The following is a 23531-nucleotide window of genomic DNA, read 5'->3' as shown; positions in this document are numbered from 1 at the left end:
CAAGTTTTATAACAGCTGTTGGGTGATTAGAATAGTATGTCACTACAAAACATGATAAAATAAAATTTCTCCAAAATGGTTTCTAACTGTTTTTTATTTTCAATTTATTGTAAAATCTGAAGATTTTGCATCACAATAACCTTGTAGTCCTTGTCCTTGATCATTATGGATGGATCAGTGTGGGATCTCCCCCACTCTTTTCTTTGTTTGCCTCTCTCTCCTCTCTGTGGGTCACTGTGGGTTAACCATGACAGCTTTTGTGAGACTGTCTCACTGGTCTCGGAAGTACACAGAGACTCCTCATTGGCACTCAGTCTAGCGAAAGAATTTTCCTCTTTGGTGAATTGTCCGTTAACCATCAGGCATTGTGCTTTGATTGAAAGAGTATGCATTAATTATAGTCTCCTTTGTCTCTTTAGGCCATAAGATGAACTAGTTGCAAGCCAATCAATTTCTCTTTGCTGTGTACAGTGAACATTAATGGATATAATAAGAAATGATAGCACAGTTCATACACTTAGGACTTTACTTGTCTTGTCATTTGTTTCAAAACAAAAGCGGTAGATGATTGTTCTGGAAAGCCAATTGGAGTGAATGGATTCCATATTTTTGAGCCTGCATCTTTCATGGGGCCTTTGCATTCCCTCAGAAGGAGTGACCAGCCACAGCACAGCTTTACAGGAGACGCTAAGGACATTGTCCAGACTTTATTCATGAACTCTGCTGGTCAACACAACCTGAAATTGGGGCATTTGTGTTTTTTTTCTTTTGTTGTTTTATTTGTCAAATTAGATTGTGATTTTGCACTTGGCTTAAGTACTGCAGTGTGGTTGGAGCACTTAAGACAAAATGTGTAAATAAACATGTCATTCTCTGTCTTTTGTTGTATTGGTTACACGTGGTTTAATAACTTAAATTACTACTTAATTTTTAAGAGGAATAAAACGCTTTTCAAAATCTTTTACAAATGATGATCTGAAAAGTGTGGAGTGCATGTGTATGATGTGATATTATAGCATGAAATCCATTATAGCCAATTACTTTTAAAAGTCTCCTCATTAGTACAGTTCACCTTACTGTAATTAAGTCTCAGTATGAATCCAGATGTTTTATGAAGGCTTCAGTGGATTGTTAGAGGACATTTGTGAACAAACAAACTGCATCATGAAGACCAAGGAGAACTGCAGACAGGATAGAAATGAAGTTGTGGTGAAGTTAAGGGCAGAGTGAGGTTGTAAAATAATATCCCAAGAGCACCATTCAATATGTCACACATAAATGAAAATAGTATGGCACACTGCAAACCTATTAAGACATGGCCACCTTCCAAAATTAACTGGCTGACTCATGGAAGGAGAGAATCAGTCGAATCGGGAAGCAGCCCATAGTAAGTATAGGGGAGCTGTACAGACCAACTGGTCAGGTGGGATAATCTGTGCAAAGGACAATGTTTGAACATATTTGGACAAAATGTGCTGTTTATGGAGGAGTAGCTAAAAGAAGCCATGTTGAAAGAAGTCTAGATCAGTGTTTGCTACAAGCCTTATAGGGGACACAACTATCAGATGAGAGATTCACTTAACTTGTTGCCTTGTTTGGCAAACGTTTTACACAGCAAATCATCCTGGACACACCATCTGTGTGGTAAAACATCAAATGGCTCAGTTACCTCCTCTGTGCAGTCAAGTTCTCAAGAGTCCTGTTAATGTCTTGATTGTTTGATCCAGGTGTGTTGAAACAGAGAACATCTAAAACCTGCAGGACACCAACCCTCGATTCCTGGATTTGACGATTCCTTGTCTAGACAAAGGTCCAATGATGAATCTGTACAAGCTCAGAAAATTGATGTTCAGATATCATCCAATGAGACTGAGTTCAAGTTATTTTGCAACAAAGGAATGTTTCAATTTTTAGATTTGCAAAGCTGCTAGTAACATAACACAAAAGATTTGAAGTTTTAATTGCAGCAAAATGTTTCTGTTTCACCAAACACAACACACTTTCCAGATGACTATTTGTGAAACAGTGTTTAAACTATTTAACATTTACCTTCCGCTTCATAACTATGCCCAGTGTTTTGTTTGTCTATCCTATAAAATATCAACAAAATATAAAGTTTTTAATGGTAACTTGACAAAATGTAAAAAGGTGGAAGGGTTTTTATTATCTTTTTCAAGACACTGCAAGTGATTGATTTCTCCTTTAATGGCAAACTGTTGTAAATCAATGTCTTGAAATAATATTGAGCTGTTTTATAGGGTGGGTATGTCCTTGTGGGCTCTGGACCTTTCCTTTTGATGAGGAGGAACGAGCATGTAAGGGACTGTAATCATTTTTACATCATCCCAGGCCAGTGCCATATAATTAGAAAGAGCCGATTTCCTCGACCACAGAAGGGCCTGAAATTGCAGGGCTTGTTCCATCCAGGACTTTGGAAAGTAACAGAAATAGCCCTGGCGAGTTTCTGCCCTTGTGTCCATCTGTGTATTATAGCATCGGTCAGATGGCAGTTCGGTCGCCGTAGCACTCTGCTGCACATCTACCAGCACTTCGATGAAGAGCTTTTATGTGGCGCCTCTTGTTTTCAGAACCAACTATCAAAATTGCATCTCAATCCCTTGAGCAAGCAGCATGAAGGAAACCTTTATTGCCGCAATCTGATGTGGCCTCAGCAAGTTAAGAACCCTCTGTAAGAGGGTGATGTATAAATGTGTAGGTTTTTAGTTAAAATATACCCTCTCTAACTAAGCCTTTTATCACAATATCCTCAGAGTAATGGTTCCATTTTGTTATTGATGGCTAACATTGCCCAAAGTATTGATGTAAACAACTTAAAAAGACAGACATGCAGCGGTTTAGGATTTATTTCTGTTTATTATTATGATCTCTGAAGAGACCTTTAAAAAAACAAAAGAAAATCAAAAGTTCAAAATGGTGAAGAGGCAAAATGACCAGGATGCCTTACTGTGAGATTTGAAATAAGTATTTTGAATAGTGTTGGTTTTAAAAGAGAAATCAATTTTAATCTTTCAAAATTCTTTGATCGGTCTATCTAAAATGACTCAAAAATCTAAATTGTGAAATGAAATGTTAGTAAATGGAACTAGAAGCTGAAGCAATGTATTCAGGGGAGGTTTGTCATAAGTCATAATTTGTTTTTATCTATAAATTTGTAGTTTTTGTCTATCCAGAGATGCGTTTATCAAAATTTAACCCAACCAAAACGTTATAGACTATATGGAATACTATAAACTAAATAGAATGAGTGTCTATACAAAAGTTGTGCTCTTTGTCTGAGCTGAATGTTCTAGTTAGATCAAGGTGACTGCAGGTCGTGCCCTTTTGCAGGCTCAGACTCATTTACAGTTTTTCTTTTTTTTGTGCCATGTCTGGAGGCATGCAGAGGCGTCATTGGACCTCTCCGTTTCCTGCTGCTGGCATTCTTCTTTGTTTCAAAGCTTCTAAAACACAGGACAACTTTGTGTCCATTCTGGCTTGGCAGAGGAGTGCAGAAAACAGATCTCTGTTTCTGATTAGGCCGGCAGCCTCATGGTACCCGACCGTTTTCTCCTGAGCAGATCCAGAGGGTGATAATAGGAGCATGCCTCCTTCCCATTAGAGCCCTTAGTGAGTAGGCTGCATAAATAAGCCAAAGCTCAAAGAATGGAACCAAAGTGTCATTAATGTGGCTCACCACATCTCCATTTAATATTTAGCCAGGTCTACTGATGCATGGTCTGTTTTATTAGTGAGGTAATAGATGTAGTTTTGAGGTTTATAATTTATCCATTTTATTTGTGGCAATGATGAGTGAGCAGCTTTGATTCTGGAGAATAGATTAATGTGCTGTTAGCTAGCGTCATGACTCTCACAATGTTATTGGTGAAGCTCAATCATTTTCCATACTGTGAGCAGGTAAAGTCATTTATGCCTCTTTTGGCACTCGTACATAGTTTCAGAGAATGTTTTTGTGATTTGTAACAAAATACAGTATTCTAGCAGATGTTGCAAAGTGTTCAGCATCTGTAAACTTGGGCTTGATAGCTGGAGAGAGAAGTCAAATCATACTAGTTTACGGCGCCTTGCCAAAGAATTTCTTGTCCTTTGATTTTTTTTTTTTTTTTAAATATGTGATCCTGTTACAACCACACACTTCAGTGGTATTCCTCTGGAGTAGTTTTAGACCAATACAAATTGGTGCATAATTTGCAAGTGGATGAAAAATGCTTGTTTGCTAAATGTTTTCACAAACACAAAACTGGAAAATAATCATCTTTCAATGTGTTTGAAGCTGCAAGTCATTTAGGATATGTCTCTACCAGTTTTGTACACTGCAGAGATGAAAACTGTGACCCATTCATCATTTTGATATAACTCTAGCTCAGTCTGATGCACAGGTCTAGACACAAATTGGATTATGGTCTGTATTTTGGTTGGTTATTCTGTTTGTCCAGCTGGAAGGTGAGCCTCCACTCCATTCTCAAATCTTATGGAGCTTCTTAAAGATTTTTTTCTGATATTGTTCTTTAGTTAGCTCCATCCATACTCCATTAAATTTGAGTAGCTTTCTTGTCCCTAAAGAAGGAAAGAATCCCTATAGCATAATCGTGCCATGACAATTAACTGTGCGAATGGTGTTGTCAACTTGATGTGCACTATTCATTTTCTGCAGCATATAGTTCTTTGCATATTGACTAAAATGTTCAGGTTTGGTTTTATCTGAGCAGCACACAATCTTCCACTGTGTCCCCTCAAACGTTTTGGGAAGCTGCACATTGTCCTTCTCATTGCTTTCTTTTTGTTGCTTTTCTTCAAAGAGCAAATTTGTGGATTGTACCAAGGCTGAACAATATTGGTAAAACTGCAAATGTGTAAATGTCCCTCTGCTTTAGGGTCACAGAATTTGATATTTCCATCTCAACAACAAGGTTTTATTAAAACAAGTTACTTCTGTATGGTGCCCACTGTTTTATATCCCTTGTAAAACATTTAATGCTGCCACCAAGTATATTCTCAGGATGGAGGGATTGAATGCGTGGAACCTAAATAATTACCTATCATGGGATCTGTATATTGTGTACAGTATTACAGCCAGCTTGTGATATATTGTGCAGCCCTTGAATAAGCAATCAATCTGCCAAAAGGTTCTCCTGAGGTATGAAGCTCTAGAGCTCCTCCAGGTTTCCTGTTTGATTCATTAGGTAGAAATGCTTTGGGATGTTTGTTTTGACTTAGACATTTATTAGTTTGTGTGTAAGGTTTGGTCGTCTCTCCTCTGGTACCAGCTTTCAGGGGAAGAGCATATGAGAATGGTACAAGAAGACATCTGACAAAAATGAAACAAACTTAAATTTATTTTTCCCATGAAATACTTTAAATACAACAAGGAACATTCAGTGTGTCATCAGTGAATCGTTGCTGTTTGTGAATGGCAGACTTAGTGTTCCACTAACTCGATGTCCTTCTCGTGTTTCATAAAAGCATGGGAAATGCTCAAAGGCCCATGACCTCTGGGTTTAAACACACATTAAACAGTCCTGTTTTTCCCATGTTCAGGTCTGTTTTACTATTTCCACCTCTAGCAGACATCCTTGTTTGTGTCCCCAGGAACTTATTAATAGGCTTATCTGCCCAGTGTGTTCACTGGAGTTTTACATCAACTGTTTTTTCCTTCATTCAGTTTGGTTATACAAAGCATTAACTCTGGTAACTTTAACCTTATTATTGGCATGTACCTACAGGGTTTTCAAATGCAGATTACACTCTTTTAAAGTATTTGCCAAAATCATCAGCCTCAGTTAACCTCGGTGTCTTGTTGCACATTCCAATATTGGCTCACAACTCTGTTGCTGGAACGGCTGGAAGGCATGGTATTTAGTTATCTTTCAGGCAGAGGTGCAACTAGTTTCAAAAATGCAAGACTTTACTTTTAAAAATGTATCTTTTTTTTTTTTTTTTTTGGCTGACCTCAATAATGATTTCTGAACAGAATAGAAAGACCCTTTATTGTCTCGCAAAGGGGAAATTGAGGTGTAATAGTAGCAACAATTAAGTGTATGGAGGTAAATCATTTTACAAACAATTTGCAATGGTCCATCACATTTTTTAAGAGTTCTGTGTGTCCATCTGTTGAGCTGCTAAGCAAACAGTATTTCCCCAGAAGTAAAGGGCTTTTAAATGTCTATCAATTAGTTTACGGCTTCTTCTTTTGGAAAACCAGGACTGATGAAAAAAATGTGCACAATGATATGTTTGCTTTATAACTCGGAGGAAAAAAACAATCAGATGGTGCCGAGAGAAAAACGGGGGCAGACGTTTCATCACCAGCTGTCCTCACGTCATCAAGAAGAATCCTTTTTTTAATGTGTAACATGCAGGAAAGAAGTCATCCACTTGAGATCTTGCATCTGGAAAAATTGAGCATGTTTGTACTCCCTATGCACTGCAAAGGACAGCATTCTCAAATAAAATAAAGGAAAATATCTCTTATTTTCTTGTTAATATGGAACATACCAAACACACCAAAAGTCAGAAGTATTATGAATTGTTCTAATATGAGAATATACATCAATTTTATACTTTCCTATTGTTTTTGACAAACTGTTCAAACAGCCTGATAATCTTTATTTATACATCACTTTGAGTGTCTCTCACAGTGAGAGACTAAAATGCTAATGTGTGGTTGAGTGCCTTTAGTTAATTTTAGTTGTATATATTGTTATTATTATAATGGTGTGTTTGTTTATTTTATTTATTGTATATATTTGACTTTTTGCACGGGAGTTGCAATAGAAATTTCGTTGAATCCTGTTCAATGACAATAAATGCTATCTAATCTACTCTAATCTAATAGATATGTTTATTGTTTAATGAATGGGGAATATCTTTTAATACTAGAGTATTTTTACATTTAGTCAAACTAAATGCAAAAATACTCTCCTAAGTTTTAGATTTATTAAAGATGAATAACATAAATTATATGAAATCTTGAGAAGAAAAGCTTGATTCCCAAAGCAAAAGAATTTGCCTTCAGTTTGCTTTTGAAAATACAATTAGTTTTTCTTGGTCTCAGGTCCGCTGTAGGGTTGTTCCACAGGTGAGAGCAGTAATTAGAAAAACATGTCTCCCTGTGGCCTTTCATTCCAAGTCTAACCTGTTTACATGCAGGGGATTCTTGATCTGGAGAATGATTTAGGGGTGGGCCTTGAAGATGCAACAACCACCAGTAGAATGTCCAAACCAAATCAATGAGAACTTTAAAGATTGAAAACGTGAAAGTTCACTTGCATAACGGAAACATTAGTTTTTTACTATAAGGCATTAAAATCAAATTATAATCTTGAAGACTTTGTATATTTTCAGATCTTTTGTTTGACTTAGTATATTATTATTATGGAGTGGTGTGGGATGATTATTTATAAACCCTGATTGTTTTTAAATTTTTCTAAAGGGTTGTGGGAGGTTGAGGTTGATTATTAGTCAGTGCAATTCCCTCCTTTTTATTAAGTTGGCATGGATGTTGAAATCATTTATTAAATAGTAGTCTAAGAAAGGAACATTGTTGCTTTTCTTCATAGTTGTGGACTACCACTTCATGGAGATAAACGATCCTGGGTGCTTATACAGTCTACATGAATCTTACAGGGGCTACATAAAAGAAATTTGGGAAATGGTTTTGAGAATGCAGATATTAGCCACTCTTTCATCAGATTTAAACTAATTAAAGAGAGACTTGTCTGTACTGTCAGAATTCATAGATTTGTGGAGTTATTTACGCTCTCTGCTTCCTTGGTATTTGCAGATTATCATCATAATCTGTGTACAGGTGTGTTCCTTTTCTCCTTAAATGTTTCTGTTTTGTTGTGTTTAATGGGGTTTAAAGCACAACCACAGTAATCTGAAACAGATTTGTTTCTTTGTGGATGTGTTAAGACCAGTACATAAATCAAAATGTAGTTGATTCCAACTCTTCTTTTGACCTCATTGCTTTTTCTTTTGACAAAAGGTAATTATTGTTCTCCTCAACAGGTGATGTCAACAGCCACGGTGCTCAAAGAAGATTCCCACCTGAAGGAAACCTCCTGCCTCAGGGGCCTGGCAGTAGTCACCTTTATGCACAAGATGATGCACTGAAGTTGGGCTTTGCCAAGGGAGTATCAATGTCTCTTCCTTCCTCACCTCTTCTTCCACGACAGTCCTACATGATGCCCTTACGCCAAAACAAGAGATCTCCAGGTATTTTTTTAATAAGCTGGTCCTAACTCCTGCTGCTTCTGAAAAAATTTCAGAATTTTCCATTTTTGAAGCTCTCTATTTTAATATTTGTAGTACTTACTAATTTTGTGGGTCCTTTAAGATACAAGTTTCATATTTTATGCTGCATGATAATTGTTTTTGATATTATGGCAATATTTGTGGCATGCAATGGCTGTTAATAAGAGATATTAATTTATAAAAAATACCTTCCATCTTGTACATCGAGACACACAATTTCATTGTGTGTTGAAGAAAAAGGTTTTTGTAAGTATCTGGGTTTATTGTGGGGAGGCTTTAATAATTATATACTGGATTTGCACATTTTCCAGAACTATGTAATTCCAAATTATTTGTGGGAAATTTGCCTATTTGTAATATTTTTTTGGAAATACCTAGGAGCAATTCTACTTGACATTCTGTTGACTGCTGTTTGCAAAGCAGCTAATTCAGGAGCACTATTGATTTTTCTTGCTTCTGATTGGCTGTTACCCCAAAAGCAGAGATAAGGAATAGTGTTAATTTGAACTTTATCTGCAATACCAAGATGGTTTCCACTGTGCATATTAATTTAAATAGGCAGTTATATCTATGTATATATATTTACAATGGGTCTCAAGTACTTGTGGATTTTATCTATTCTTCTGGCATCTGTTGTTCCTAACTCCTTAATTTTGATGTATTTAAGAAACTGGACAAACCAGTCAAAGCCCACCGATGGCAAATCTGACAGTTCTGACATCGGGTTGATTGATTGCCTAATCTTTAGTGTAAAACACTTTGTTACTTAAATTCCTGACTCATTAGATAAACTTTTATAATTTGCATGGCCTACTGTATATTAGACACTGACATGCAGCTCACATAAATCTCATCAACAGCCAATATAAGCCTATTGATGAGTATCAACAGGCTTGATACTGTCTGTACATCAACAGGAGTGGAGTTTCTCAGACTCTGTTATTCATAATGTAAAAATGTCTTGATTCAGACCCTGAGGGATCAAATAATAGCATCTGTAATTTGTATAGTTTCTCCAGTTCTTTATTTCAACTCAGTTGTTAACTTTTCATTTTCTATTTTTGGTCTGCCATGCCAAAGTGTCATTACTTTTCAATTTTACAGTTCTTTTACTCTCATTTCTATACAAAAGGGTATAGAAATGTGGGTGATCATATGTGTCAAGTCTTTGTCTGTAGCAGGAAAGCTTTTCAAGTTGCCTGGAGTCACCTCTGGAGTTTCTAAAGCAACATTATGCTGATTAGGTGCAGAATATAGATAAATTATCCTTAAATACTCTATTTTCGTACCCTTATGCAATCTTCAGTGTTGGAGGTGATGTTTTTATTTTAAGACTCTCTTACAAGTTTCATTAACTGTGAATGTGTTAAATATTTTATCATAACTACATTAATCACTCATATCTTGAGTGAATATTCTTCATTGATTAATGTGTGGTTAATCTGCTTGCAGAAAACTGTTGTGTCGCTTCCTCTTTTTATTTGATTACCGTGATTCAAATAAAAGGTGCCCTGAACCTCACAGTGTACACTCAGTGGATGGTAATAGGCGTCTATTTACTCTGGATCGAACTCCTCTGGGACTTTTTCTGACATGTTGAGAACATTGTCACCAGCTGTAGAGGGCTTCAAAGCCATGAATGCTTTTTTTTTTGTAGCTGAACTTGTTCCAACCTGAATCTTTGTCTTCTGGAGACTTGGCAAAGAGGAGAGAAATCCTTTAAGTGGTCAATGTGGCCCCCACTCACATGTGGCACTCATCTGTGGGCTATGTAGCTATTGTTTAGAGAGGCTGCAGCTTTGATCTGCTTAGTGTAAAGACCAGCAGATGGGAAGCTGATAGCGTGGTTTTATGCTCATACAAACCTGTGCTATTTTATGGCATAAATCTCTTTTAAATTTTTAGATATATTGCTTGCATGTTTGAATTTTGTAAAAATTTTACTTGCATTTGAAGAATGTAAGCAAAACGCAATTTACTATAGTTTACATTTTTATGGTAATTTAGTTAGCTTTAAATTGGCAATTACTGTTGAATCCACAAAATAATGGATAGAGGGAAATAAGGAGGGAGAGATTTAGAGAAGGGGTATGATTTGTGAAGGTGAACGGGTCCCTGTGGACACAGAAGGGAAGACTCATTAAAAGCATATTGCTCTTGGAGTGCTAGAAGGCATGGATGAGAGAAAAAATGGGCAGACAGGATAGGTTTGAGAGTTGAAAGATGTTGGGGGCAGGGTCTGGCTCTCATGGACTGTCCTCACAGGTGCCTGTGAAACCCTTTAGAGGGAAGAGCTCACACCTGTAGTTAATAAACACATGCTGGAGGAAATGTCTCAAGTTGGTGACAAAATCGACATGTTCGCTAATGCTATTTTCCTGTGGAGCCGGAGAAGCAACTTGAAATACTACATTTAGGCTACGTTTTTATACGAGACCGCTGTCTGGAAACTGCTGGTATTTTCGGATGCTGGCTGGGGAAAAGTTCCATTTAGACATTTAGACGAGACCGCCAAGACACCTTGAATTTGCTGTAGCTGTCATGCCGGAACAATAAAAACCCAATAGTAACCCACCTACATCTCAGATGAACCAAGTGCTCATGTAACATAAAGCTCTGGAAAAAATTAAGAGACCACTGCACTGAACCTGATGGTGATTCCACCAAATATTGATTTCTGAACTCTTCCTGAGTTAAAACATTAGCATTGTTGTTCTAAATGAATATGAACTTGTTTTCTTTGCATTATTTGAGATCTGAAACACTGCATCTTTTTTCATTAATTTGACCATTTCTGCAAATTAATACAAAATTTTTGCTTGAAATTTTGAAGAAATGTTGTCAGTAGTTTGTGGAATAAAAGAACAATGTTAATTTTATTCAAACATATACCTATGGAACGTAAAATCAGAGAAACTGATCATTTTAAGTAGTCTCTTATTTTTTTCCAGAGCTGTTTATATGTTCCAACTTATAAGTCGTATAAATAGGTAAAGTAGGACACATAGCACAATGGTGTTTTTGTTATCTGCCCATTCCTGCATACAACAAACCTTCTGCGCATGTGCACTTTCACATCTGTGGAGTACTTCACCCCTCCACGGGAGTGTTCTCGAAAAGTTTCACTCTGAGACCTAGTTTCAAAAAGTGCTGGTTTCAGAGACTCTGATCACTGGAGATGTGTAAATGAGCACCTGAATTGCAACAAAAATGATTTTTGTAAATTGCAATGATTTTGCAAAATCAATTATGAGTTGATATATTTTGGAGCTGTAATTTGAACATTACCTCAAGTCCATTTTTGGCTTCCTCCTAGAGCTGTGCAAGGACAGACTTTACACACAATATAATCTTATTCACAAGTAGACTAATGTCTTGGCATTATGAATGGGAAATTTTAATGCTAGTAATTTGCATAGAGGATCTGTTTCGGACTTCACGCTGAAGGATTTCTTGGATCAGATATTGGGTTGTGGCGACTGCTCCCTTTACAGATCCAGATGCCACAAATCTTTACTCAACCAATAAATGTTGCACCCATGGATAATGAAATATTTGCTGGCTTTTATGGAAACCTTGAGAGAGCACGTTGCTAATCACCATCACTTTTTTTCTGAGATATTTTTGTGTTTTGTAAAGGAGAGTAGCACAACTTTGGTGTTTGCAAAGTGTTTCATACTTACAGTGGAAGATAAGCCAGGTGATTGCAGTGATGCCTGGGAACGAATAAACTAGCAGCAACAGAAGGGTTAACTTTGTTAAGTTTTAGGGCATTGCTTTGTTTTATATATTTTTTAAAATTTGAACTCTTATCTAGAAATGTCGGGAGCTGGTTGAAAAACCTGGTAGGAATATTCCAAATCTACAAAATGATAAAAATAGAGACTGCGGTTGTGAATTTTGCCGTTCGGTTGTTGGAAACTTTTCTTTTTACATTTTCATCATGAGTTTGCTCGACTAAAATTGGCAAATAAATGTTTTATTTTAATGATTGCTGCCCATTACATTACATCAATCTTGTACTTAAAAGTATGAAGACAAGGGCCTCGTGTGGCTCAGTGATAGAAGTTCTACATCTTCAGTCTTGGACATGTCTTGGGTACTATTCCTGACCCAGCTCATTCATGGCATGTCTTCCCCTCGTCACTTTGTCTTACTTTCTGTCCATCTGCTGTTTAATAAAGCCCACTAGTATGAACATAAATTGTGACAGTGTGGGTCACAGCACCTTGGTTGCTTGTCCATATCTGTTTAAACGGCACCAAGACACAACATCACTAAAGGTCTAAGCAAAATTAATCTGCAGTAATACTGAAGTGCAGTTAGCTGAGTTTATATTTAAGAACCATCCCAGGATAATTTCTGCTGATCACACAAAACTTCTACCACCATTCAGTTAAAACCTTCAGAGTATTCTTCTATGCATTCCACACTCTTTGATCTCATTCTCATCCAATGGGGATGTCTCTGGAAGGAAGTGGTTTCACAGACTCAGAAGGCAGTTTTTGCGGCTGGGTTTTGTTTCCCGACACATTGGATAATCTATTGCAGTTTGAAAGGCTCTAACTTGGTGGTTGTTCTTTTCATGGAAACTTCACAGGGGGACAACAGGAAAACATTGAGTTAATTAGGAGTGTGACGGATGCCTGAGCCACAGAGTCTGGTGGCGTTGAGTGGTGCAGCTTTGATCAGTTAGGCCCAGAACTTCAGCATGAAACATTGCGCTGCGACATGTGTTGAACAGCACCTACACATTACTGTCTTCTTACAAACACACCTTCATCCCCCAAAGGACCCCTTTGGCTTAACATAACCCCTCGGAGGTGCCTGTCTTGCTCCCCCTTTGATTGCTGTGACTACAAAAAGGGTCAAAGATGCTTTAAAAAACAAAAACTTTAATTTAATGTACACAGTTAATAAGAGACTAGGAGCTTTTAAGCCCTGTTCAACAACAGAAACTTTCTATGCTCCTTATTTTGTCTCCAGGGTATGTCCACAGTGACCTCCACTGGTTAGAATAAGTTATTTGTCATTTGCATGTTTAACAGAACGAGTCTCTTCAATGCAGCATTTTGCAAACTGAAAGGAAGAGTTTGTACTGGAGATTTTTTTTATGCAGTCTACCAGCACGGGAGGTTAATGTCTGATGATTAGATGCCAGCTACAGTTGTTTTTAGGCTTAAAAAGCAAAAGCCCTGACACTTGTGATTTTTTGAATGTTTATTATTCCTTGCTCAAATGAATTGGCTATTTGTTGATCTAAACATATTTGAAAAACTCAATAAAATTTTGCAGACACATCAGTTGTGCATGAACTTCAAGTATTTGAAAGATTTTGCAAAAGTTGCAAAACAAGTAGCAACAAACGGCTAGTCTGCCATTTTGGATTGAACTTGTTTAATCCACAATGATTTTGACCCAATTTTGCTCGTCTGAAGTCTCCACATTTGATTGAACTACTCTTTCAGGTTTTAGTAAATTCACCATTTACAAATTTTGAATTGTTCTAACCAAAGCTTCAATGAGCCCCTTCCTGAAGGCTTTGTACCGCCTAATGGGGACATGCAGAAATGATTGATGGGTTCTATGAAGGCTTTGAGTTGGCGGTGTGAAACCCTTGGGGTCACAAAACACACCCGAGCGGCGCTGTGCTGCATGGACCGTTTGAGGCTGCTTGCACCTTTAATTTTAAATTACATTTGAAGGTGTGTAGAAGCAGAGGTGACCCTGATTATGCTGTTATGCACTCATGTTTAGCTGTTTGGCAGAATAATAAAAAGGCATTTCATAACAATTTATTGCTGTCACGGGTGGTGTATGAAATTAACGAGTCTTTTCATATGCAGAGTGGCTACAGGGGGACCTATCTCATGTCGGTCAAAGTGTATATCAAAAAAGCCTAATTAGTTTGAGCTTTGATGGGAGTTTTGTCTTGAGTGGGCTCAAGGAATGAGTCATCCATTGATCAGCCAAGAAGGTTAAAAAATATCCAACAGAGACCCAGCGTTGCTATTTTCACATTATAAAAAACAAAAAACATTTAGGCTACACTTAGTCTGATATGTGCCTCTAAAGGATCATTGATTCAATTAAAACAAATAATTTAAAATGTCTTTGTCTGAGCAAAATTTCCTAAAAACAGGGAAGATTGATGCTCCAGTATTTATCAAGAAAAAATATGATGGAAAATTTACACCATGGCTGCTGCCTGTGTGTTGACCCTTCAGCTGGTTGTTGGACAAGTCGGCACTTTTAATTGTGATACAACACAATCAACAATATGCATTTGACATGTTGTTGGTGGGTGTTAGTTCATCTTATTTTATCCAAGAGTACATTTTGTTTTTGCACATTGAGATTGATCAAATTGTGCAAAAACTCTGTCCAAAGCTGTTTTGATGCTCCTTAGAGGTGATATTTCTCTGAAATCTACTCATATGTGTCGACACCAACCAGACAACCGTAAGGGCATATCAGAAGCTTTCTGGGAGCTGTGCTGTACCAGATCTTGTGAGCCTACAAGAAAACTGTGATGAGCATACTTTGGAAACTGCACTTCTGTTCTCTACTTCACTGCACTTGACTTGACTCCAGGTTTGTGTTTCTTATCACACAGAACCTCCCTACTATGAAATATGAAATCTTGAGCTGCCTCAGAGATCTTCACTGAATAAATTCCCATTGCTTCCTCTGCCAGTCAGTAGAGTTAGAACTGCCCTGTTCTGTCAAACAACATAAACTGCTATTTCATTTGCCCATGTACTGACAGGAGCAAAATGAGTAACCTTGGTTTTTGTTTGTCATGCAGAACTCAGAGGGATATTAGAGGGGCTTTCAGAACTTTATGAGCATAAAGACGACTTTGTGAGGCTGTTTTTCTTCTCCTTGGCTGCACAAAGACTACACACTGTCTCATTGATGAGCTGAAATGTGAAGAAGTCAGAGTCCATGTTGAAGAATTTTTGGGGAAAGCTCCTTGATGACTTCCTAACCATAACAATCCTCCCTTTCAGTGGCTTTGACTGGACTGTGCAAGTTTCTGGTGATAGGTATGCGACTGCTTGCTATGTGCATGAATATGTGTGTGCCTGCTGACTGATGGCTCATGGTCATGGATGCCTGACTCTGAGAGTGAACATCAGCAGGTTCTCTACAGCTGCATCTCACCATGTTGATTTACTATAAAGAGAATCTTTTTTTTTCATTTTTGATTCTTTTATCAATATTTACTGCTTTTTTGTTTTGTTCGCTTTTAATGCTTTTAATGAATATTTTGCATATTAATAATATGCAGCTGACCTATTCTACACATCATCATAATTTTTATTTTTAAGCAACCTCATCCATATGACTTCTTCTTGATACAACAAAATTAGTTTTCCAAAGCTTGCTGCTGGAGATCTGAAGAATTATTTCACCTTTGAACTATATTACTGCAATAAAAATAATGGTACTTTCTGATGGTTTTTACATATCATTACTCAGGAAGCAATAAATGGGTGGGGCTGTAATCTCTTTACATGAGAATTGTAACTTTCATCTGCTGCTTTATAGTCTGAAAATGAATAATTAAGGACAATTAACCTATATATGATGCATAATAGATGAGATTATTCTGCAAACAATGTTTGTATAAATTGAGAGGTTGTTATTCTGGATTTTTCTCCTTAGGTAAGATGAACGCAAGTGTGCGTCTCATTTTTCCCATCTCTACCCGTCCTTCAGGGGTCATATATCTGGCGATTCCATTTAGGTGACCTTTTCATGCCTGTTATGAACCGCAATCGCTTATCCATCACCGCCTCCATTTAAAAGGGCAGAGTGGTAATGGCACCCTGTTAAATTTTGAAATTAGATTTTCAAGGAAGAAGGAAATCTTCTGAGTCCCGTCTGACAGTTGGACATCAAGAGTCCTGACAGAAGGCCTTTTATGTCTTTGCTAACCCCTCCGTCCTTAGAAGTGGCTCAGAATTACCTCTAATAGCAGGCCACATGTTTGTTATTAAATGTGTTTATCTTCTGCTCCTCTGTGGAGTTTATGTAAACTGAATATGAACTTGCGCATATGGTTTCGATTATTCAAGCTATGCCTCCTGTTGTTTTCAGTGAAGTACCGTCATGAAACACATCAGGCAGCTTTTTTGCTAGACAAGATATTTACCTGATCTAAGCATGTAGTAAACAGTTCCCACTGTCTCTCTAGTCTGACTTTAAGCAGTGGCATGTGACTCCTGGCTAATGGGTTGTGGCTGACCCTCCAGAGATAAATTGTTGTTTTCACAACATTCTTTCATGCAAACCCTCTTGAACTTTTTCACACTTTGTGCCTACACAACCATGAACTGCAATATATTTTACAGGGTTTTAATGTAATAGGCCAACACAAAATAGCGCATTGCTACAAAGTGGAAGGAAAATGTTACATGGTTTCCATGTGAGTAATTTAATCTTAATATAAACACAACTGTTCTTTGAAGGCCCGACGAGTTTGTTAGAGAACATTAGTAGAGAAATAGCATCATGAAGAAATGACCATGGTAACTCTGAAAAAGCATATTCCGGAGATCCACAGAATATGACTAATGATCTACCAGAAAACCATTAGTCATGCATTCTACAAATTTGCCCATAATTAGCCATGAGCCTTGCAGAGAACACAGGATGGAGGTGCTGAAACCAGAAGAGAACAAATTTGAGCCTGTTTGGCCTATATGTCAAATGTGTGTGGTGGAAAACTGACACTTCATTTCCGTGGTGAAAACATGGTGGCGGCAGCACAATGCAGTGGCGAGAGAGGCACAGAGAAGCTGATCAGATGTGATTCGAATATAGATGGAGATTAAAAAAAGTGTACAGTCAGAAGTGCAGAGGAATGCTTCAGGTCAAATCATATTTATGTTAGAATGGCCCAGTCAAAGTCCAGATGTAAAGTGAACTGAAAAATGTGTGAAGCTTTAAAAATTGCTGCTCACAGATGCTCAGTTTCCATTCCGACTGACAGTTAGCCACTTTGCAACGATGGATAGGAAAAATGTTTAGATTTCTAAATGTGTAAACATACTCTAAAATACTTTTTAGCACAAAAAACCTTTTGAAAGCAGTTTTTCATTTGCATTTCACTTTACAAATATGCACAGTTTTGTAAAGAATACGGAATTGTGTGGCTGCAATGTGTAGAAAAAAAAAGTTTTCAGAGACCACAGTCTCTAACATCTGACCTTTGTGGTAGCCATAATAATCTTCACTGCGATCCTGTTTGAGTTGAATTTTCTTGTCTTTTTCAGCTGAAGCTCTCGATGTTTCAATTTTGTTTAAGGTTTCTATTTAAACAGTAAGAAACAGCAACATTTGTATCCAAAGAAGTTCTCAGATATCAAAACTGTTATTCTGTATGCATTTCAGCTTGGATATCCATAGATGGCACTGTGCATCAAGCTGCACAGGTTTAAGATTACATCTTGAGCCTGATTCTCAGGAATTCTTTGAGATCGGAGTGACAGGTTATCAAAATAGGTAATGGGGAATGCCTGTTTTAGCACATCCATTTCTGCTATATCTTTTGATTGGGGTTACACATAGTCATCTGATAATGGGAGTTTAGAGGAGGGAGTTTGGATTGGGTTACATGGGGTCATGTCTGGAGATGCATTTCAGGGACGGTTGTTTCCTTATGGATTTATGGATACAATTATGCACCCATCTCTTGTTTCTAGGTTATTTTTTGCCTCTTTATTTTTGCTGTATTTACTTTTTGCACAGGAAATGGTCGTCTCTAAGAAGAGAACTTAAAAGGGCATGAAAGGCAGCCAGTTACCAGGGCGATGGTTTGTTTTACGGTTTAATATTTAGACTTGTGTTCTTCTTGGACCTCACTATATAAACAATTATGTGGCCTTTAAAGAAAGATTAGCTGCCCTTCGACTGAGCAACCCTACTTGTAGTCTCTCTATTGCTACAGTGCTGTTTTCACCTCCTTACACATTTCTTCTGTTTTTGCTTTTCGGTCTCACCTCAATGTTTCAGACAGTTTATGAAATTTTTATGTCAGACAAAAATAACCTGAATAAACACAGACAGTTTTCAAATTATAATTGGCTATCCAAAACAACCTTAGAAACAGTAATAAATGAGTAGCCTTCCAAATATTGTAACTGTCATTGAGCATTTTCAATAACTTGCAATGTCTTTTTTATGTCGCAGCGAGGGAATTTTAACCCACTCTTTGCAGAGTTGTTAGAGGATCTTTGAGCATGAGTTGTCTGATTGTGTTTATGCTGCAGCATCTCAATTGAATCTAAGTTAAGACTTTAATTAGGCCACTCTAGAACCTTTATTTATTTAACCTCCAGAGGTGCACTTGCTGGTGCGCTTTGGATTGTTGTTCTGCAGCATTACCCAAATTCATTTGAGCTTAAAATGTTCTCCCATATATTTGTCTTTTGGCACACAATATAAATCTAATCAATAAAGATAAAAATTTAAAAATGCATTCTATAAACAAATATTTAATACGATGGTGAAAGTATCTCAAAACAATCACACTACCGACACAATGTTTGATTGTCAGTATGATCTTTTGTTTCTGAAATGCTGTGCTTTTACATCGGATGTAACTCAATTGCCGCCTTTCAAAAATGTTCCCCTTTTGGCTTTTAAAAGCACAGAATATTTCCACAAAGTTTGAGGATCAAAAGAAATGTGAGGTGGGTCTTTCTGTTCGTTTTTGGTCAGCAGTGGTTTCCACCTTGGAACCCATTAATCGTGTTTTGCCACACCTCTTTTCTTTTGTAGAATCACACACTGACACACAAACAGTTGTAGATGTTGTTTAGGCCTCCTTTATGAACATTTACACACCAATGCATGTCAATAACTGTTTCCCATCACATCTTGGATTTCATAAAGTCAATGTGTTATGTGTTGCTTCTTAAAATCTTTTAGCCAATTTCATGTTGTCACAGAGCTTTTATTTAAGTGATTTCTTATTTCTACAAATCTGGCAATTATCAGGCCTATGTGTGAAACCAAACTAATTTTTTCTACAAATATGTCATTTATACATTTATTCATCTAGTTTGGTTTGAATAGCTTTTTTCTGTTAACATATAAAATCTGCATTTTGATTTACTCAGATTATGTCTTAGATTAAAATTTATTTGCTAAAAAATATTTATCTGTGACTAAAAAAGCAAAACCAAAAGAAATCTGAGGGTACATGTACATTTTCATAATGTTCTTTGTCAAAAACAACAGGGACCAATCTTCTACATATAGACTGTACATATTTTGCAAGAGTAACTACATTACAAGTACTCTCTAAACACAAAGGTTATCCTCGGAGGACATTACAAATGTCCCAGATACATCTTCTTTCTCACATCAGCACACCTGGACCTTAATCCATCTATGTGATGTAGCAGTTTTTGCAGAAATGGGACATTCTTTGAATTAATACCTGCTCTGATAGATGAACACACAAAAGCTTTTACTGTCTTATTACTTCTGAACATGTTAGTGTGTCTGAACTCATTTTTAGTCCACTAAGAGACTAATTGTTGTGGTTTCCTGCTGTAGTTTACATTCCCACAGCCAGCTTGCAGTGTTTAACTGGAAGCCTCCTGCCATGCGGAGTCTTGAGGGTTGTCAGCCAAACCAGGGCTGCTATCTGTGTGTGAGTGCGTGTGTGTGTGCGTGTGAGAGAGAATTTTGCGTGAACTGTGGAGTGCTGCAGAGGCTGTCCACCTAAGACACTGCTGTGTCTCATCTCTGGTCCCGTTTGGAACGTATTAATCCTGTGAGAAGTCTCTCTGTCTCTTTCACTTCTGCAAGTGTCTCTGCTGGACCCTCTCCCTCATTCTCGCTCTTCTCTTCTGTTGGTGCCGGCAGGTCCGATCAGGAAGCCCAAATATGTAGAGAGCCCTCGCGTTCCTTCTGATGCCATCATGTCAGCACTCAGAAAGGTGGCTGATAACAAGGATTCCTCCCACAATGGTGAGTTTTGTTTCAGCTATTTTAGTTTTTATACATAAAGAAAGCATTCACATCTAAGAAATAGAATCTAGAATTGCCCCTTTCAGTTTGATGCCTGCAGCTTCACAACTGTTTGAAGTGTCTTCCTGCAAAAGTTGATGTAAAAATTTTTGCATTTGAGCCTTCCTCTACTTCATGTAGTCCCTTTTGCAAACACAATAGTACTGTGTTTACCCTCAACAGAGTGTTTATATTACAATGGAGTCAGTTTTCCACTCTGTATGAAAGCACTGTTTGACTGAAGTGCTCAGTTTTTATCACAAGAATCCCATGAGATCTGTTTTAATCTCTCTGAAGCTCCACATACTTGTGTTCTCGTGTTTCCACATTTCTGTGAGGTGTGCCTTCAGTGGTACTGCAGCCTATTTTTTCCCCCTTTCTCCTGTTGGGCGTTGTGTTTGTGTGTGTATGGGTAATATTCCTCCAAGTAGTCTTGTTTTGATTTCCAACAGAGCAGGACTGGTTCAGATTCCTCCCACAAGGCTTAAGTGGGAGATGGAGAAGACGTTATCTTTAGCAAAAGGCATTGCAGGAAGAGTGCCCTTTGACTGTACATGGCTTGTATACGCAGACCACAGCCATCCGCTGCACCCTGGTCGCTGTTGACTGGGACATACCGAGACATAAGGGTATCAGACATTTGGCTGAAACACAACTCAAAGAAAGCCACCAGTAGATAGCGGGCACCTGATAAAAGTTATCTCATGACAGCTGGTGGAGTGATGCTACTGGTCAGCTAATTTTGAGAAGATGCAAACTTAGAGCAAATTTTTAGGATATTTATTTTCAATGTGAGTGGAACTTTGAAAGGCTGGAGAATATATCTAGTTGTGAGGTCTAAAAGATCCAGTTGAATGCAGTTGTTGCTGTAAAGGCCTCAGAGGTTTGTTAGAGAACATCAGTGAACAAACATCATCATGAAGACCAACTAACACAGCAGACAGGTCAGGAAGAAAGTTGTAGAGAAAGTTAGAACAGAGTCATGGAAAAACCAAGATGTTCTTACAAATAATACATGTTGTTTATTATAGTATTATGACTTTAGTTTGAGGTTCTGATGTGATCAAGTCTGTTAGTGCTGACAGTAGTGTCTAACTTTTCTTCACAACTAGATTTATTTAGGAAAAATGCTAGAATAAGTGTATTTAATGGGATGTTTGAGATGGTTGCATAGCTTCACCAGGACTGTAAAGAAATATGTAAAAGCTGCCAGAAGGGTGATGCTCTTGGCTGGGTCAGTTCAGTAAATAAAAGAGGGAAAAACTGAACAGTAAAAATTAGTTTAAATGTTCTTTGCTATTTCTACTAACTGAATACATTTATATTTCAAAAATTTAAGAACAATATTCTTAAAAACCTTGATTATTCTCTATAAAGGGTAAATAATACAAATTACCAAAAAGAAAATTACAACCCCCGCCCCCTAAAATGTTAATCTAAACTTTTTTTTACTTTGTACAAGTCTACAGATTAAAAATATCTATGGCATAAAATTTTTATAAAAATGTGCAAATATGTGTATATTGATATGAAGTGTTCTATGTAAAATACATTTGTTTTCTTCCATGTACAAATAATATGCAAATTTCTGTTTTTATGTTGTGCAGTGTAGACTTCCAAGACTAGTTTAGCTCATTCTTATCACCAATAGCAGTAGTAAATAATGGTAAAATCTCTCTGGTTGTGCAGCCGGAGGGGTATAATCTTGGTTCTGTTCTCCAGGAGTGACTTGTTACATGTTCTCAAATATTGACTCAGCCTTCAAAGAGCAAGAAGAAAGAGCCAGCCTGTTTTTAAGGTCAGACAGCTTCCCATTTGTGCCTTTTATTACCACTGTGTACAGTTATTCAATAAATGCAGGAGAAAAGTCAATGTATCAGTCAGGAGAACTGTTCTTTGTCTTTACTCACAACCATAATAGCAAGTAAAAATACTTCAGTGAGGAAAAGTCTGTGCTGAGAAAACCAATTGACTCAACTAATTATGTGTAATTAGGGACTTTACAGATTTTAACCAATGATTGGTAATCATGGGAGCCCAGCTTTTACACAGCTGATGGATCTCTGATATCAACATAGTTTGTTTTATTTGGATAAATTCACACACTGAAAATACAGATTTAAAACACATTCTCTTGGAGTTGAATTTATTTTAAGCATATGTTTTGTTTCTGCCTCTCAGGTCAATACTTGTCCAAAAGATAAACTAATGGGTATTACTTAAATCATTCAGCGAAACAGGATATCAGCTACATTTTTCTTTTCCATTTCATGTTTTAGACACTCCTTCAAACTTCCTCCTGAGGTCATCAACTGAAATGTTTCTTTTGAAAATTTTAAAGGAGTACCCTGGTCTGCTTGGCACTGTATGACTGCCTTACTTTTACTCCGCAGTCCAAATTTGGCAATGTCTGTTTATCTGCATCTTGCATATTCTGGATGAGCTCTTCTGGGTCATTGTTAAAAATAATGTTCCCACCTCCTCCATGGTTGGAACCACACATTGAGATGCCATCCGTTTCCTTTTCCTGCTCCTTAAAAAGACATAGAGACTTTAGAATGCACTGAACCATAGTTTACAGAAGGGTACCACAGTTTATAGGTGGGGTCAGACTATCTGTCCAGTGCTATTGTTCTTAAAGTTTCCCTTTACTGTCTGTGACCTAAGATTTTCTTTCCCTTTGAGGTTAAGGTAAACTTTTAAGCACACAGGAGGTTAAATTGTTCATATTTATCACCATATATGTGGTATTCAATGTACTTTGATGCCATGCAGCTGTACAGTCTACCTTGGTGTGGTTGTCATTTCTTAAATTTAACTAGATGTTTCCGTAGTTGTAGTAACGTAATTTAGATTTTTTTTCAGTATTCATCTTCAATTTAAAAGCTATGTAAACCTTATTTATGAATACTAGAATACTAGCAACCCCACTGTTGCCAACTCAGTGACTTTCTTACTATATTTAACAACATTACTGACAAAAAAAATCAGTATCAGTCAAAATTGAAATTGGGAGGTCAGGCTTTTTAAAGATTGGTAATCAGCAATTGGCCAGAAAACTGCAATCAGTGCACCCCTAGTACAGTGGGGCCCTCAGTGTTTGTGTGCATTAGGCATCACAGCTGCCTTTGAGTATCTAAAGTCTGTGAATACTTCAGATCTTTTTATAACTGCCTATTTTAATAGTTTAAACACCAAATCTACCTTTATATTCATTAATGCGCACA

The 23531-nt window shown here is 37.3% G+C and overlaps 1 protein-coding gene across 2 annotated transcripts in view; it reads left to right on the top strand.

Annotated features, from left to right (window-relative positions):
- tanc1 (tetratricopeptide repeat, ankyrin repeat and coiled-coil containing 1) overlaps positions 1-23531 on the top strand; it is a 104828-nt gene that overhangs the window by 25338 nt on the left and 55959 nt on the right. For both annotated transcript variants that reach the window (XM_023336943.1, XM_023336942.1), the window contains exons 3-4: positions 8029-8235; positions 20161-20265. In XM_023336943.1, the coding sequence (XP_023192711.1) occupies positions 8029-8235; positions 20161-20265 (312 nt within the window). The remainder of the gene's footprint in view (positions 1-8028; positions 8236-20160; positions 20266-23531) is intronic.

The sequence above is a fragment of the Xiphophorus maculatus genome, chromosome 7 (genome assembly GCF_002775205.1).
Source record: "Xiphophorus maculatus strain JP 163 A chromosome 7, X_maculatus-5.0-male, whole genome shotgun sequence".
Classification (NCBI taxonomy): Eukaryota; Metazoa; Chordata; class Actinopteri; order Cyprinodontiformes; family Poeciliidae; genus Xiphophorus; species Xiphophorus maculatus.
The sequence above is the reverse complement of the archived record's forward strand: the minus strand, read 5'-3'. Positions and strand labels throughout refer to the sequence as shown.